Source organism: Synchiropus splendidus, chromosome 1, assembly GCF_027744825.2.
Source record: "Synchiropus splendidus isolate RoL2022-P1 chromosome 1, RoL_Sspl_1.0, whole genome shotgun sequence".
NCBI lineage: Eukaryota > Metazoa > Chordata > Actinopteri > Syngnathiformes > Callionymidae > Synchiropus > Synchiropus splendidus.
In genome coordinates this window covers 15386898-15399348 of record NC_071334.1, presented here as the reverse complement: position 1 = coordinate 15399348, position 12451 = coordinate 15386898, and the positions used below count along the sequence as shown (strand labels likewise).

The window sequence follows — 12451 nt, the reverse complement described above, 5'->3', positions numbered from 1 at the left end:
TTCATTCCACAAACCTGTTAGAAGACCATTGACTGGGTAAGTAGCCATATATCACACAATACAGATAGTTAAATGATGCTATTTGAATTGATGGTTATCTGATTGGTAAAAACAAAAAAATAACTTGTTTGGGTTCTCTCCCCCAATAATTAACTTGCTGACAAAGCAACCTTTCTAGCTGACTTACTTCAGTAATTACTCTGAGGAGCAGGGAGAGTCACATCTGATACTGCTGCTCAGCCTGTGCACGAGAGAAATGGAAGCAGACTGAAACTACAACATCGCACCAGACTGATGTGGGGACTTTCCCAAATTTAGTCATGTCCAAAAGTGGATCAAGAAAGCAGTTTCATGACTCCAAAAATACAAAGAATCAAAATGACTTTACATACTTCACCCACAGGCCATAACAGTTAAGAATGTGTATTGGAATCTAGGTTCAACATGGAAACACTGATTTTGGGGGGTGAAGATTACAATATGGGAGATCCAGTATCTCAAACAGAGGCAGATACATATAACACAGTTGAGCAGAGCTACAAAGTTAAAGACACTTGGCAATTGCTCTTACAAGACCCAAACTTTTGTCTTCCCGACTGCGAAGGAATTTACGGCCAGACCTGATTGTCACTTCAACACAGGTACCAGCATGTCTCATAATTGTGGAGCCACCTGCGTCTTCAGTCTCAGCAGTTCTCTTCACGCTTTATTGGCACAACTAATGACAGTCAATCCCAGTGTAGAGTTAGGGAATTGAGCTTTCACCTACTTGCGTTATTGACATTCGATCAGACAACAAACGAGGACAATTTAAAATCATAGAGATTTGTGTCTGTCCTGTGTCTGATTGTTTATGTTGGAATTTCACATTAATAACTGCAGTCACTGCTTTAGCTGTAAACAAGAGAGTTTCAGTGGACAAAATTTTGTCACAGGGTTTAAGTTTAGTATATTTGAGCACAGCATAGGCAACGTAACAGTATGAAAATCTCAAAATTTCATGATTAACGTGACCAAAATTATCATGGCTATCATTATTATTGCGTTGATGTATTCAAATATTAAAAAAGGAGTAACATACACTGAAATCATCTAACTGTGTTTTGTTCATAAATAATAATATACAGGAGTTTACAGCAACACAAATTAAGCAAAATCAAATAAATGAGGCATTGCTGGTTTTTGTAAATAAAATATGAAGAATATTTAAGAATAACACAATCAAATGTAAACATATGTGTCATGCAGTCAGCATTAGAAATGGTTTGTGATGTTTACTTTGAAGAAGCCGCTCCCGCTGCTCTATAAGTGGGCAGTGACGTCATGACATTTCACTGTTTCTATTGTTTCAACAGCAGAGTTGTGGTTGATGTTTACAACCATGAACAGCACAATCTAGCATAGATGACTCCTTTGTGCTCTGATGATGTAAATGTTTGCAAAATAAGTCACAGATGGAGTGAAACGATCACAAGTTTACATATGTTAATGGAACAATGAAGAGATGGCGGAGCACAGCAATCCGTGAAAACACTAAATTCACATGTGTTATGGGCTCCAACTAACCCTCAAGACTGAAATGTTTTGATATGCTTTCAAAAAATAATTTTAGATCTGGCTTTTTAAGGCAATGAAAAATTAAGTAGTTAAGTGTAACTGTTTCCTTTTTAAACAGTTATTTAAAAAGGAAACAGTTATACTAACGATTTGGGATTTTACTGCACTTAACCAATTTTACCTATTATCGTTACATCTTAATGCTTTAACACAGGATCAACAGCAATTCTACAGTCCACTGTGAGACAGCATCACATTCCAGCATTTTTTTTTTTTTTTACTTTTCCACGGTGTAAAGTTATCAGTGCAACACTAGTGGTTACTCACGACCATGAAAAAAGGTTTTCCATCCATGTCTGAAGCACAGCTTGCGGTACTACTTTGCCGTCTCCAGGATTACAGATCTTGTAGGCCGAGGAATGCAGGCCGCAATAATTCCTTATTAATTTGCCAACCTGTTCCAACAGTGCAGACACAGCGCTCCATAATCTCTTGGGCCTAAGTACGAGTAACAGTCCCACATTCACAGTATGCATTCAAATTCATTTACTGTGGATCAAAGAGTGGACTAGAGTCAGGTGAAGTGGAGACAACACCAAAGTTAGATCTATCGTATCGTCAGCTTACTGAGTAATAATCTGTCAAAACAAAAACAGAATTTACAGATCCGGGTGTGAGCACTGAGACATTCATTCCAATGAGGACCAAAGTGCCCACTCCGAAGCAACCTTTCCTTTTGCTATCACAGGTAATTGCTGGCATGTTCCCAGAACAACAGAGAGACCTAATCTGTCCAGTATGCCCTTGGTCTGCCCCACTGCCACTTCCCAGCCAAGCATACATGGAGCACCTTCTTCGACCAGACCTCCAAGAATCGTACTGGTTTGCTTCTTTTCACAACTTTGCAGCATTTTAGCACTAGCTTACTCATCAGGGTACCGCTATGAGCATGCACAAGTGCACATCTGGAGTGCAGTCCTTGGCACTTCCTTGTCGAGTTCAGCGTATAACTCACAGCTCCCTCCGACTACAAGCAACACAGCTTTAAGGGCAAATGGGCAAAAAGAAAAAAAAAAAACAGAAAAGAACAAAACAAAGGGAGCAGTGGGGTTATAATAAGAAGGTTGTCTCAAACCACATTAATCACAGCTACAAGGATGTGGGCAGAGCTGCCGGTCAGTAAATAATGAACTGTTGTGGGGCGCTCAATAAATATCTTTGTCTGCTGCAGCACTGGGCCAAACACAGCAAAACTAAAACACATTTCACACCCAGAACTTTTTAACTTTCATAAAATGCAAAAGAAAAACACAGACACTTCAACTGCAAGCCTTTGTCTGTTTTGAATCTTTAATGAAATACGAACAAACACACACATGTCAGCTGTCTGCTGCTTGCACTGGGCAAATATATGCAACCATCCACATGCCCATGTCGTGGGCACAACACTCGGTCGTGTGCCACAAAGACCACACAGATAGGCTTGTTGGAGAATCAGGGTGTAAGAAAGTGCTTTGCACACCATCATTACAGATGCGTAGTCATTGACTAAATAAATTTGATGATCTGCCTTGAACATGCATCAGAAGCTGAACAGCTCAGACATGATAATTTGGATCTCTCTCCCATTGAAAACAAAGCAAAACATGGAATGAGGAGGGAATTATGGTTTGAATATTTCATTTTCAACATCATTGCACGAGCAAATCAAATATTTTATGAGTGTTCATACAAGGAACTTTAACTATCTGATTGGAATTTATAAAAATGTTCAACCTTTAAGTGAAAGTGTGATTCATCTTTTGTCTGTAAACTTATGAAATAAAGAAATGAAACCAGTGATTATAACTCCAGTGAGCAACCTCTGATACGATACTGAAAAAGTATCATAAAAACTCTCATCAAAGTGTTTTATGAACCAGCAACTACACTAATTTCAGTTGTTCTGCACATTAAAACATACAGGCAATTCATTACACAAGTATTCGCAGCACACCCGGTAGCACCCAGTCAGGTTAGATGAGGCCAACACAAATGCCTTCTAGCTGTATGTCTAGGTTGTATGTGGTTTAATTTCACCTCTTGTGTAATCAAGGTAAGACATAATAATAGTTTTCATCATCAGCAACTTGTTGCCATTGAACTCCCAGTCTTGTACGTATATCAAAGCGCGTGATAACATACAAAATACCAAAGTGAATGTTGCAGAGAGAGATGATGGGGAGGGACTGCAAAGAACAGGAGAGTTGCAGGACGAGAGTGATAGAGAGGGAAAGAGAGAAGGGGAAAAGAGAAGGAGTTAGGAATGTCAAACACCAACAACATTCCAGTGCTTCTCCTTGCTCTGCCTGCGGCTCTTTCACATTGTCTCATATTCTTTTGTGTGAAGTCTCTGCTAACAAGTCAAATACCACCCATGGAAAGACAGGTGCAAGTAAAAAGAGATCACTCATTGAATTTGGAAGAAAATATCTTTCATGTAAATAAGGGAGAGGCACTGCAACTTGAAATGTGGTACTGATGTCAGTGTGCCTATAACTTCTAAGAATGGTTCACAAAAGTCATGGTTCCTTTCCATAAGATGCAGTGATGTCACGGTCAGAACTCGCACATAATATCTTTCATAAAACACACAGTTACTGGGCCTCTCACATTTGATTGACTGGTCTTCTTCAAGGAGGCACAAAATAATTGTTCGCGTGTTCAGTTATAATACAATGTGCAATAATAGTTATGCAACATAACCTTCTGCAATTCATGTCGCACTCTCCAGACTCCTGCCATGCGCAAGGCTCAGTGAATGCATTTATACACAACATTTACCTGCTTTTCCAACAAATAAATGAGTCAGATGATTCAGATAGGTTACTTTGGCTTGTTTTTTAGGCAGTTCGCTGCTCTCAATGTACCTTTTTTTCAGGTCATAAATCTGTGACGGTCCACCAACAATGGCATCAATAAAGTTGTCAACCTGTCTTAAAATTAGGATTCATTTAATAGACCTAACCCTTTTTTATTAATTCCTGGGTTCAATATTGTTTTTTCCAGCTATGTGAGATAAAGCTAAAACCATGTGGGCCTTAAAAATTAAACAAAAAAATTTAGTCACATTCCCAATTCACAATAAGCGATAAGGCTCCATCCACTCTGACATTACAAAGTGTCTTATCGCGCAGTGCGTTTGGAGACAAGAGTTTAAACATTTTACCATGTTTAAAAAAATACATCATAGCAATGTAATTTTGATCATTTATAAACATCTAAAAGTTGGTACATATTGAACAAAACTCTTTCTGTGGCTCCACAAAACTCTTACCAGTGCAACATGTATGTATTCTTTTCAAATATATAAGTTAGCAGTATTTGATGACATGAAATAATAGGCTCTCTCGCAGTTGATTAAACAACATTCAAACTCAATACTCATTTATGTTACCCAAGTAATACTTCATGCAGAACTTTTTTAGTTTCATTAATACATAACGTTACAGCAATGCTGCTGTATTTTAATAAATGGAGCCATTACAGTTGAGAATTACATATATTTGTTCAAAAGGTTTCAGCTGGTTTGAGCCGTGTCATTTGTTTATAAACCTTCATTCAACAAAGGTGGATGTGTCAATAGAGGTAAGTAGCCTCAGAAGAACTGCGTGCAGCCTGGTTAAACTTGTAGTCGGTATAAAACCTACTTGCACTGCTGCTCTATAGACAGATGACATTTATGGGAACAGTTGATTAACATGAATTGTGGCATTCAAGTCTGCTGAATTCCCCACCACCATTAGCAACTTTGGTGTGGCTACTGAAATGGCTCATGAAGTATATCTGCAACATAACATAAGCAAATAATTATCTTATCCTGAAATGGGCAGCACAATGGTGCTGATTCACATGTGCCTTTTGCGTGGGTTTTGGTTTGTTTCAAGTAAAATGAAATTTTATAATTGAGTAAAACTAGTGACTAATTCAGGTCAAGCATTAGACCGAAGGGAAACTCAAAACCTGATCACAAGTGCAGGAAGTGTTGCATCTTTCAAATGTTAAACGTCAGAGTGTGAGTCTAAAATGATTAAGACGATTTTTCTTTTTTTTACTTCTACTTCTGGTCTGTATCTGCCCCTCTTATTCAGCCTAAATATGGTTAAGTGTCCATTTTGAATTCTTGAGCTCTGGCTGCTCAACATCTGGGCAGCAATGAGCCTCAGACTAAACACAGTTCTAGTCAGACAGAACTTTACATCACTACAACAATTCAAAGAAAACCCACTTGAGCTACTTTACTTATTAGGTTGTGTGGAAGCAAACCTAATAGGACTGCTTGATCCACGTGAGTATGTCATGACCAAATTGAATATTCGCAATCCATCAAAAGGGATAAAAGAAAATACAGGTACATTTTAAAACAAACTAGAAAACAATTCAAAGCAATCAACTAACTAACTTTACAAACTTTGGGATGTTGCGACGATGATCAAACCTTGACGCGAAAATAAAAAGCAGATTAAACATGGCATGAGTTACCGATCCATAAACATCCACATATTAATGGATATTAGATGACTGATTTGCATTGAATGTGATTTCAGACCAGGCGACTCGCTTCGTCAAGGTAAACTACCTGCCTGCTAAAGAATGCGATGATGCTAGCCTGACGCGCTGATGTTGTAGGTAAGCCACTTCAAGTAAAAGATTCAAACTCACCAAGAGACAGTTGAATGAAGCAGAACAGCAAAACCAGCCTTGTTCCCGTGGATAAAGCGGGTTTGTGCTCCATATTTTGGTAAAATCCACATAAGGTCGCCAGCCCACAGTGGAGCTGTCTCCCCGGGACGGCAAGTTCTCAAAAAGACAAAACAGTCGCGGCGCACTCGGTCAAAATATGAAAGGAAGAACTCATTCAAAACATTCTATCGCCTTCAAAAGTCTATTCTCACGGCTGTAAAGGTGTCTAAAAAAAACTTTTCGCAAGAGCCGACAACGCGCTGCGCTGAGGATCTCCACCTCTCACCAGTCCCTGAAGTCACTGACTGAAGACACACCGCACGTATCCTTCCGCTGAAGTCAAGAGGGGGACTAGAATTTACATGAAAATGTCATTTACGACGTTTTCAAGCTCATGTTAGGTCTTAGAAGCAGTCCCATCGTCATAGTTTTATATACTTTACTGTCCGTTAGATGTGTTTTAGATGCACAGATTTCATGTGAGTCAGACACTGTGAGACTTCTCTCGGTGCCGACTCAGCGGAGGAATTTGGTGCATTTCTCTACATCTCAGCTACGATGACTCAAAGTTAACCCTTAACTTTAGTTTCTCTCCTTCCTTTGACTTCAGCAACAGAAAACACATCTACCATCCTTGTATTCCATCTTAAGCATAATCGCGTATAGACTTCCGAGACGTGTTTAGGCGTCACCCATCAGTTGATTTTTTTTTTATTTGTCTGCTCCTCTGACCAAAGAACAAATCAAATTTCTTGTATTTTTTATGCCGATTAGTTTAATGTATTCACAAATGAACTGAAGCCCACACAAAACCTAAACAAAACTAGATGCATGTCAACAAAAAAATGCTTACTTCAATGCTGTGCACTATTGGGCTGTTGTCAGCATTTTTGATTAAAAAGAAACCAAATGTTTCAGTTAATAATCTTAACATGAGGCGAAGTCGACACCTTCTTACAAACACAGATAGCGTCACAAAAGATTCAAAAACTAATTATCCCTTATCACCCGGAGTAATCCAGGTGTAAATCTTCTGCTCATCACACTAACAAGACCATGTCGCACTTCAGTGACTGTTTGTCTTTACACCCCATTAAAGCAACATAGCAGATCCTCCTGCGGCTGTGGCCGGGCCTCTATCCTCCATTCAACCCAGTTGAAAGGCTTGAATCCACAGGGAGCAAATTGATCTCCTCAGGGGTCCACAGTTGACAAAGCTTTTGTTTCTGGAACCGATGTCATGCTGAAGCGCTCCATGCTTGGTTGGGCCTCAGGTGCCAACAAACGTTCTCTTGGCATTTGGTGCAGTGCTGTCAGGATTTGCTTATTTTGTTAGTAAGATGTGTCACTGCCTTCATGCTTTACCGTATCAGGGTGGACAATGCTTTACCAATCACTTTCATGAATCTTTTCACGGTACCGCAATTGGTCATGCGGGCCGAAGGTATGATATAAATCACGTCAGGGGATCACTTTGTCTGCAGCACTGTTTTCTCAATGATGTCACTCCAGATGTGGGCCTCTAGTTTGGGAGAGACGGGCCCTGAAAGGGTGTGGATCTGCCTAGTGAGCAGAAAACCCAGATAAGTTCCTTCATACACTGATGAAATCATGTAACTCTTAGTTCAAACCAGAATTTCAGATCCTTCTTCAGAACCACAGGCTCACACAGCAAATGCCTGAATTAGATGGATTTTATTTTATCAACAACATTCTAAAAAACACTGCTAAAATTTAAAGGTTTTACTTTTTTTGTTCAAACATATAAAAGACATGATCATTTTTAAGATTAAAGCATCTGATCATATTCACTAGAGCTGGGTCTGACTCCTGTGGTTTAAACAGAACGGGAAATTTTTTAGACATGTATTGCAGTAGATCACTGGTAAAAAACATCCTTTAGCAACGCAGGACACAGGACAGGAGATTATTGCTCAGCAGTGAGACCATCTTCAGTGCCACATTCTCTTAATCTGTCCAAGAACGCACCTTCCCCAATCATATCTCACTTCCTAACCGAAATATGCACCTCTTATTCCAAGTTGGTTATAAATACATTGTTTGCAGATCTTTCTTGCAGCACCATGAAGAGAGAAGTTCACGGTTCGAGACTCTGACCACCTCTGCAAGTGCACCCCAGAGAACCCTCTTATGAACAGGCCACTCCAGAGTGTTCTTAGTGAAAGTTGAACATAAATGTTGAGAATCCAAGTTTATTTTGGTCCCACTTTCTCCCTGTGCACAAAAGCGCCATACTTAGAATCAGAATAAAGGCTGAAGAAACAAGGCCATTGACCTACATTGGTTTTAGGTAGAAGCTCACAGAAGGGCTTGAGCATTTCTGGGTAGTATGCTAACATTCCAGTAAAAAGCGTAACCGATGACATGATCTATGACAGACTTGGGCAAAGTGCGGCCCGGGGGCCATATGCAACCCTTTGCCTGTGTTTTTGCGGCCCTCATGAGTTCAGCTGTTAACTTGTAATTTTCGGTCATTTTTTAAATCCTATTTTAGCCAGTAACAGTAAATACAACACATTCCTGACTACATTTTTGTTTCTTCTTTTCATTTGTCATTTTCGTATTTTCTTCAAACTTTGATGAAAGAAAATTCAAGATATATTTTTGAAATAAATAGTCTTTTCATCTTGGATGTTTTATTTTGATTTCTATTCAACTAAAATGCATATAAAATATTTTTTTATAGGGTTCATGTCATATTTACACTTCTTAATATCCTTGCTTCCATTGAACCTTTTATGGTTCACTTCATCCTCATTGCTTAAGATTTTTTTCCGTCACACTTCGTAGTTATCGCTGCCTTTCTTTTGGCATGATGGCCCCTCACAACAGTCACAGTTTATAATGCGGCATACCTCTGATCTATGAGGTAGTATTTCCAGTGAATGAATGAATAGATTTGAAAATTGAGCAATCTTTTTAAAGATGCAGCCTCACAGCTAGAGGATGAAACTCAGCACCAAATCACACTGCTATAGTTGTGTAAATCCGGCCTTCACCTGTCACATAAAACATTTATTCTGCAGAAGTTGGTCTTCAGGAGGAATATAAATATGGTTGTGTGCGTGTGCACAGCATTTGACCGTAAACACATCATCTCTGTGTGCCATGATAGCCCTGAGAAACCAAACAAGCACCTGTCATTCAACGAAAACATGCATCAGCGTTTACGTTCTCAGTTGGCAGGCGCGAGTGTGAGTCTGAAGTGATGCGTTGCTATATTTAGTAACGACCAGAACTGATTTGCTGTTTATTACCCATCCGTGGCAGCTGATTTGCTGTCATAAACAGTTGCACATAACTGAAGGAGGTCTGGTTCCATGTGCTTCAGGGACAAGTATCATTATTCAGTATGAAAAGTGGAGAAAGATTTCTCTGAGATTGAAAATAGTCTTGACCTTTGCACATTTTGGTCGGACTCTCCGGTCTTATGGCAGATAAGTAGGCAGAGGACTCACAAGTCAACCTGCCTGGCCTCATTATATCTTGTTGATAATCCTGAGAGGGTGATCTAAGAAAAGCTTAGTTTTCTAAACTTATCTTGGGATTCAGAGATGTATCCTAAATTAGAAATGTAGTTTCTCAGATAGGCCGCATAGTCTCCTTCAGGAGTCTGAGCAACCACAGCTCTCCATTGCAAGCGGACTGCAGTTTGACATTCCAGTATATTGTACAGTATTATCTCCACAGTCACTCTTCTTCAGGAGTTTTAATTTGACCACCTGTGAAACCAATTTGTGCTGCAAGTATAATTTCAATCATGACCTAAAACCCAAAGCCAAACTGGAATTGAAGGGTACACTGCTTTTATTTCCATCTGTACAAGTCAAGCTAATTCTTGCTCAAATTCTTTACCCCGGTCTATATTTTAAAAGATTCTGGTTTGTCTCTGTCACAAATTATTTCAGCAAAAATACTGCTCATTATTTATGTTTTAGAGAATAAAAACCAGGAATTAAATGAGCGATGCATCACTGTCCTGCTAAATCCAAAAAACACCAAGTATAGTGAAGCACTTAAAGTCGACTCAGATAGAGTCTCCTCTAAGAACAGTGTTACTCAATATCAATTAGGATCCTGGTCATAGTGAGTTTGCATATTGCCATGTGGTCAACTGTAGAGCAGAAATGTCTTCATGAGATGAAGTCCTCTCCAATGTATTGTAATGCTGCCCCAAGTGACCACTGCAAGTAAAAAGAAGCTAGCAAAAAGGATTAAATAACCAAGCATTTCTAATAAAAACACTGATTTTAATATTGTTTAAAAGAACATGTGTTGAGGGTCCTTCACACCTCGCAGATATCTGTGCTGCCACAGTGCACAGGTGTTTCCAAATATTTGCCTCTCTCTTTGCCTTCTCCTCATGGGCTTGCCATTATATTGGCCAAATGTCAACACCGGGGTAGATAAAGTGTGCCGTATCACAAACCTGGCTGATCAGTGCTAAACCAATGAAATCAACCGCTTGAATAAACAGCAGATAAAATGAATCAGTACGTTTATCATGTTTTTACGGCAGTCAAGGCAAACAAGTGTACAGTAAATGTAAACATAATAATTCTCAGACTGAACAGTCAATCAAATAAACTCAAAGTTACCATGATTCACATCATCGTCTGCTGAAGCGATGCTCAGCCTTGATTAAGTTTGTTATGGAAACATGGCTGGATAGATGGTGATAACGTGATGTGCTTCCACCGAGGTCAAAGGTGGCGACCTCAGCTGGGTGTGAGCCCAGTACGTGATGTAGAGCAAGACTTGGTCCCCACAGTACCAGATGATGAGAGGAATGGCCCAGACTGAGGCAGCTGATGGTGGAAGGTGAGAGATGGCGGGTGGATATGCAGACTCTCTATGTGCACACAGGCACATCCTGTAAGGTGACCTATGGTTCTGGCAGGGCCAGGTGGACAGGAATGTGCTGTTGTGCGTGGATGGGATCCTCCCAGGAGGAGCCCTGCCTGCCCACCGTCACCCCACACTAGCCGGCTATTTATACAGCGCTGTGGGAAAATAAGGGCCTCTGTAGCCACATCCAAATCCTGCGGGCTCCATACTCCCTGCCACTGTTGGGGAGTAGCTAGGTATAATTAAAAAACAACATTTTTGGGGCAGCAGGCTGCTTTTTGGATTTGTGGACACTGACCCAAACCACATTTAAGTCAGGGTCATTTCAGAAACCCTATTTTAGGATGGCTTTATCCAGGCTGTAGATGATATATATGAGGAAACTATATATAGAGATGTGCTGTGGGGAGGGAAAGAAACTGTCCTTTGTTACACTTCTCTAGTTTCCCCATTTTGGTTCTTTAAAGAAGTGCTTTTCTGCTATCACGTTTTCATCTTTGAGGAACATGCTGACCATAGAAAAGGGGGGAAAAAAACGCTCACCAAAAAGAGAATGCATTGTAAATTTGTACAAAATAAAAATGATATGCACATTTAATGTTTTGGTTCTACAACAGCATGCTGTTGTTCAAATTGAGCTATATAAAGAATCAGAATCAGAAGCTTTATTGCCATGGTCTGAGAAGGATCTCACCAATTCGGAAAGCGCTTTGGAATAACGTGCAATCATGAACAAAGAAATAAAATAAAATAAAATAAAATAAAATAAAATAAAATAAAATAAAATAAAATAAAATAACAAGGGCTGAGCACGAATTCATCCATCTGACGGCTGAGTGGAAGAAGCTGTTCCTGTGATGGGAGGTTCTGGTTTGTATTGACCGCAGTCTCCTGCCAGAGGGAAGAAGAACAGCCCATGACCAGGGTGAGAAGGGATGGCTCTGATCCGACCTGCATGTCTCTGGGTCCTGGAGACATACAGGTCCTGAAAAGGTGGCAGGCTGCAACCGATCACCTTCTCAGCAGAACGTACGATGCGCTGCAGTCTGCTCCACCACCAACTTCGTCGGCAGTCGTAGTTTTCGTAGCTGCCGTAAGAAGAACATTCTCTGCTGGGCCTTCCTGATGAGGGACCTGATGGTCAGCTCCCATTTGAGGTCCTTGGTGTTGGTGGTTCCCAGGAAGGGATATTGATATTAACACTTGAGACATTAAGGCGATTACTTGCAAGTCCACTTGTGATTACTTGCAAGCCCACTTGCAGTACAAGTGGGCTAAAATGCTTTCATTGGAACAAACTAGT

General features: G+C 40.0%; 1 protein-coding gene across 1 annotated transcript in view; it reads right to left on the bottom strand.

Annotated features, from left to right (window-relative positions):
* Nucleotides 1-6572, bottom strand: part of notch2 (notch receptor 2) — a 40993-nt gene extending 34421 nt beyond the window's left edge. Inside the window, 1 exon segment of the mRNA XM_053870892.1 lies at nucleotides 6259-6572. Within this exon segment, the coding sequence (XP_053726867.1) occupies nucleotides 6259-6331 (73 nt within the window). The 5' untranslated portion in view covers nucleotides 6332-6572.
* Nucleotides 6573-12451: the final 5879 nt, after the last annotated feature.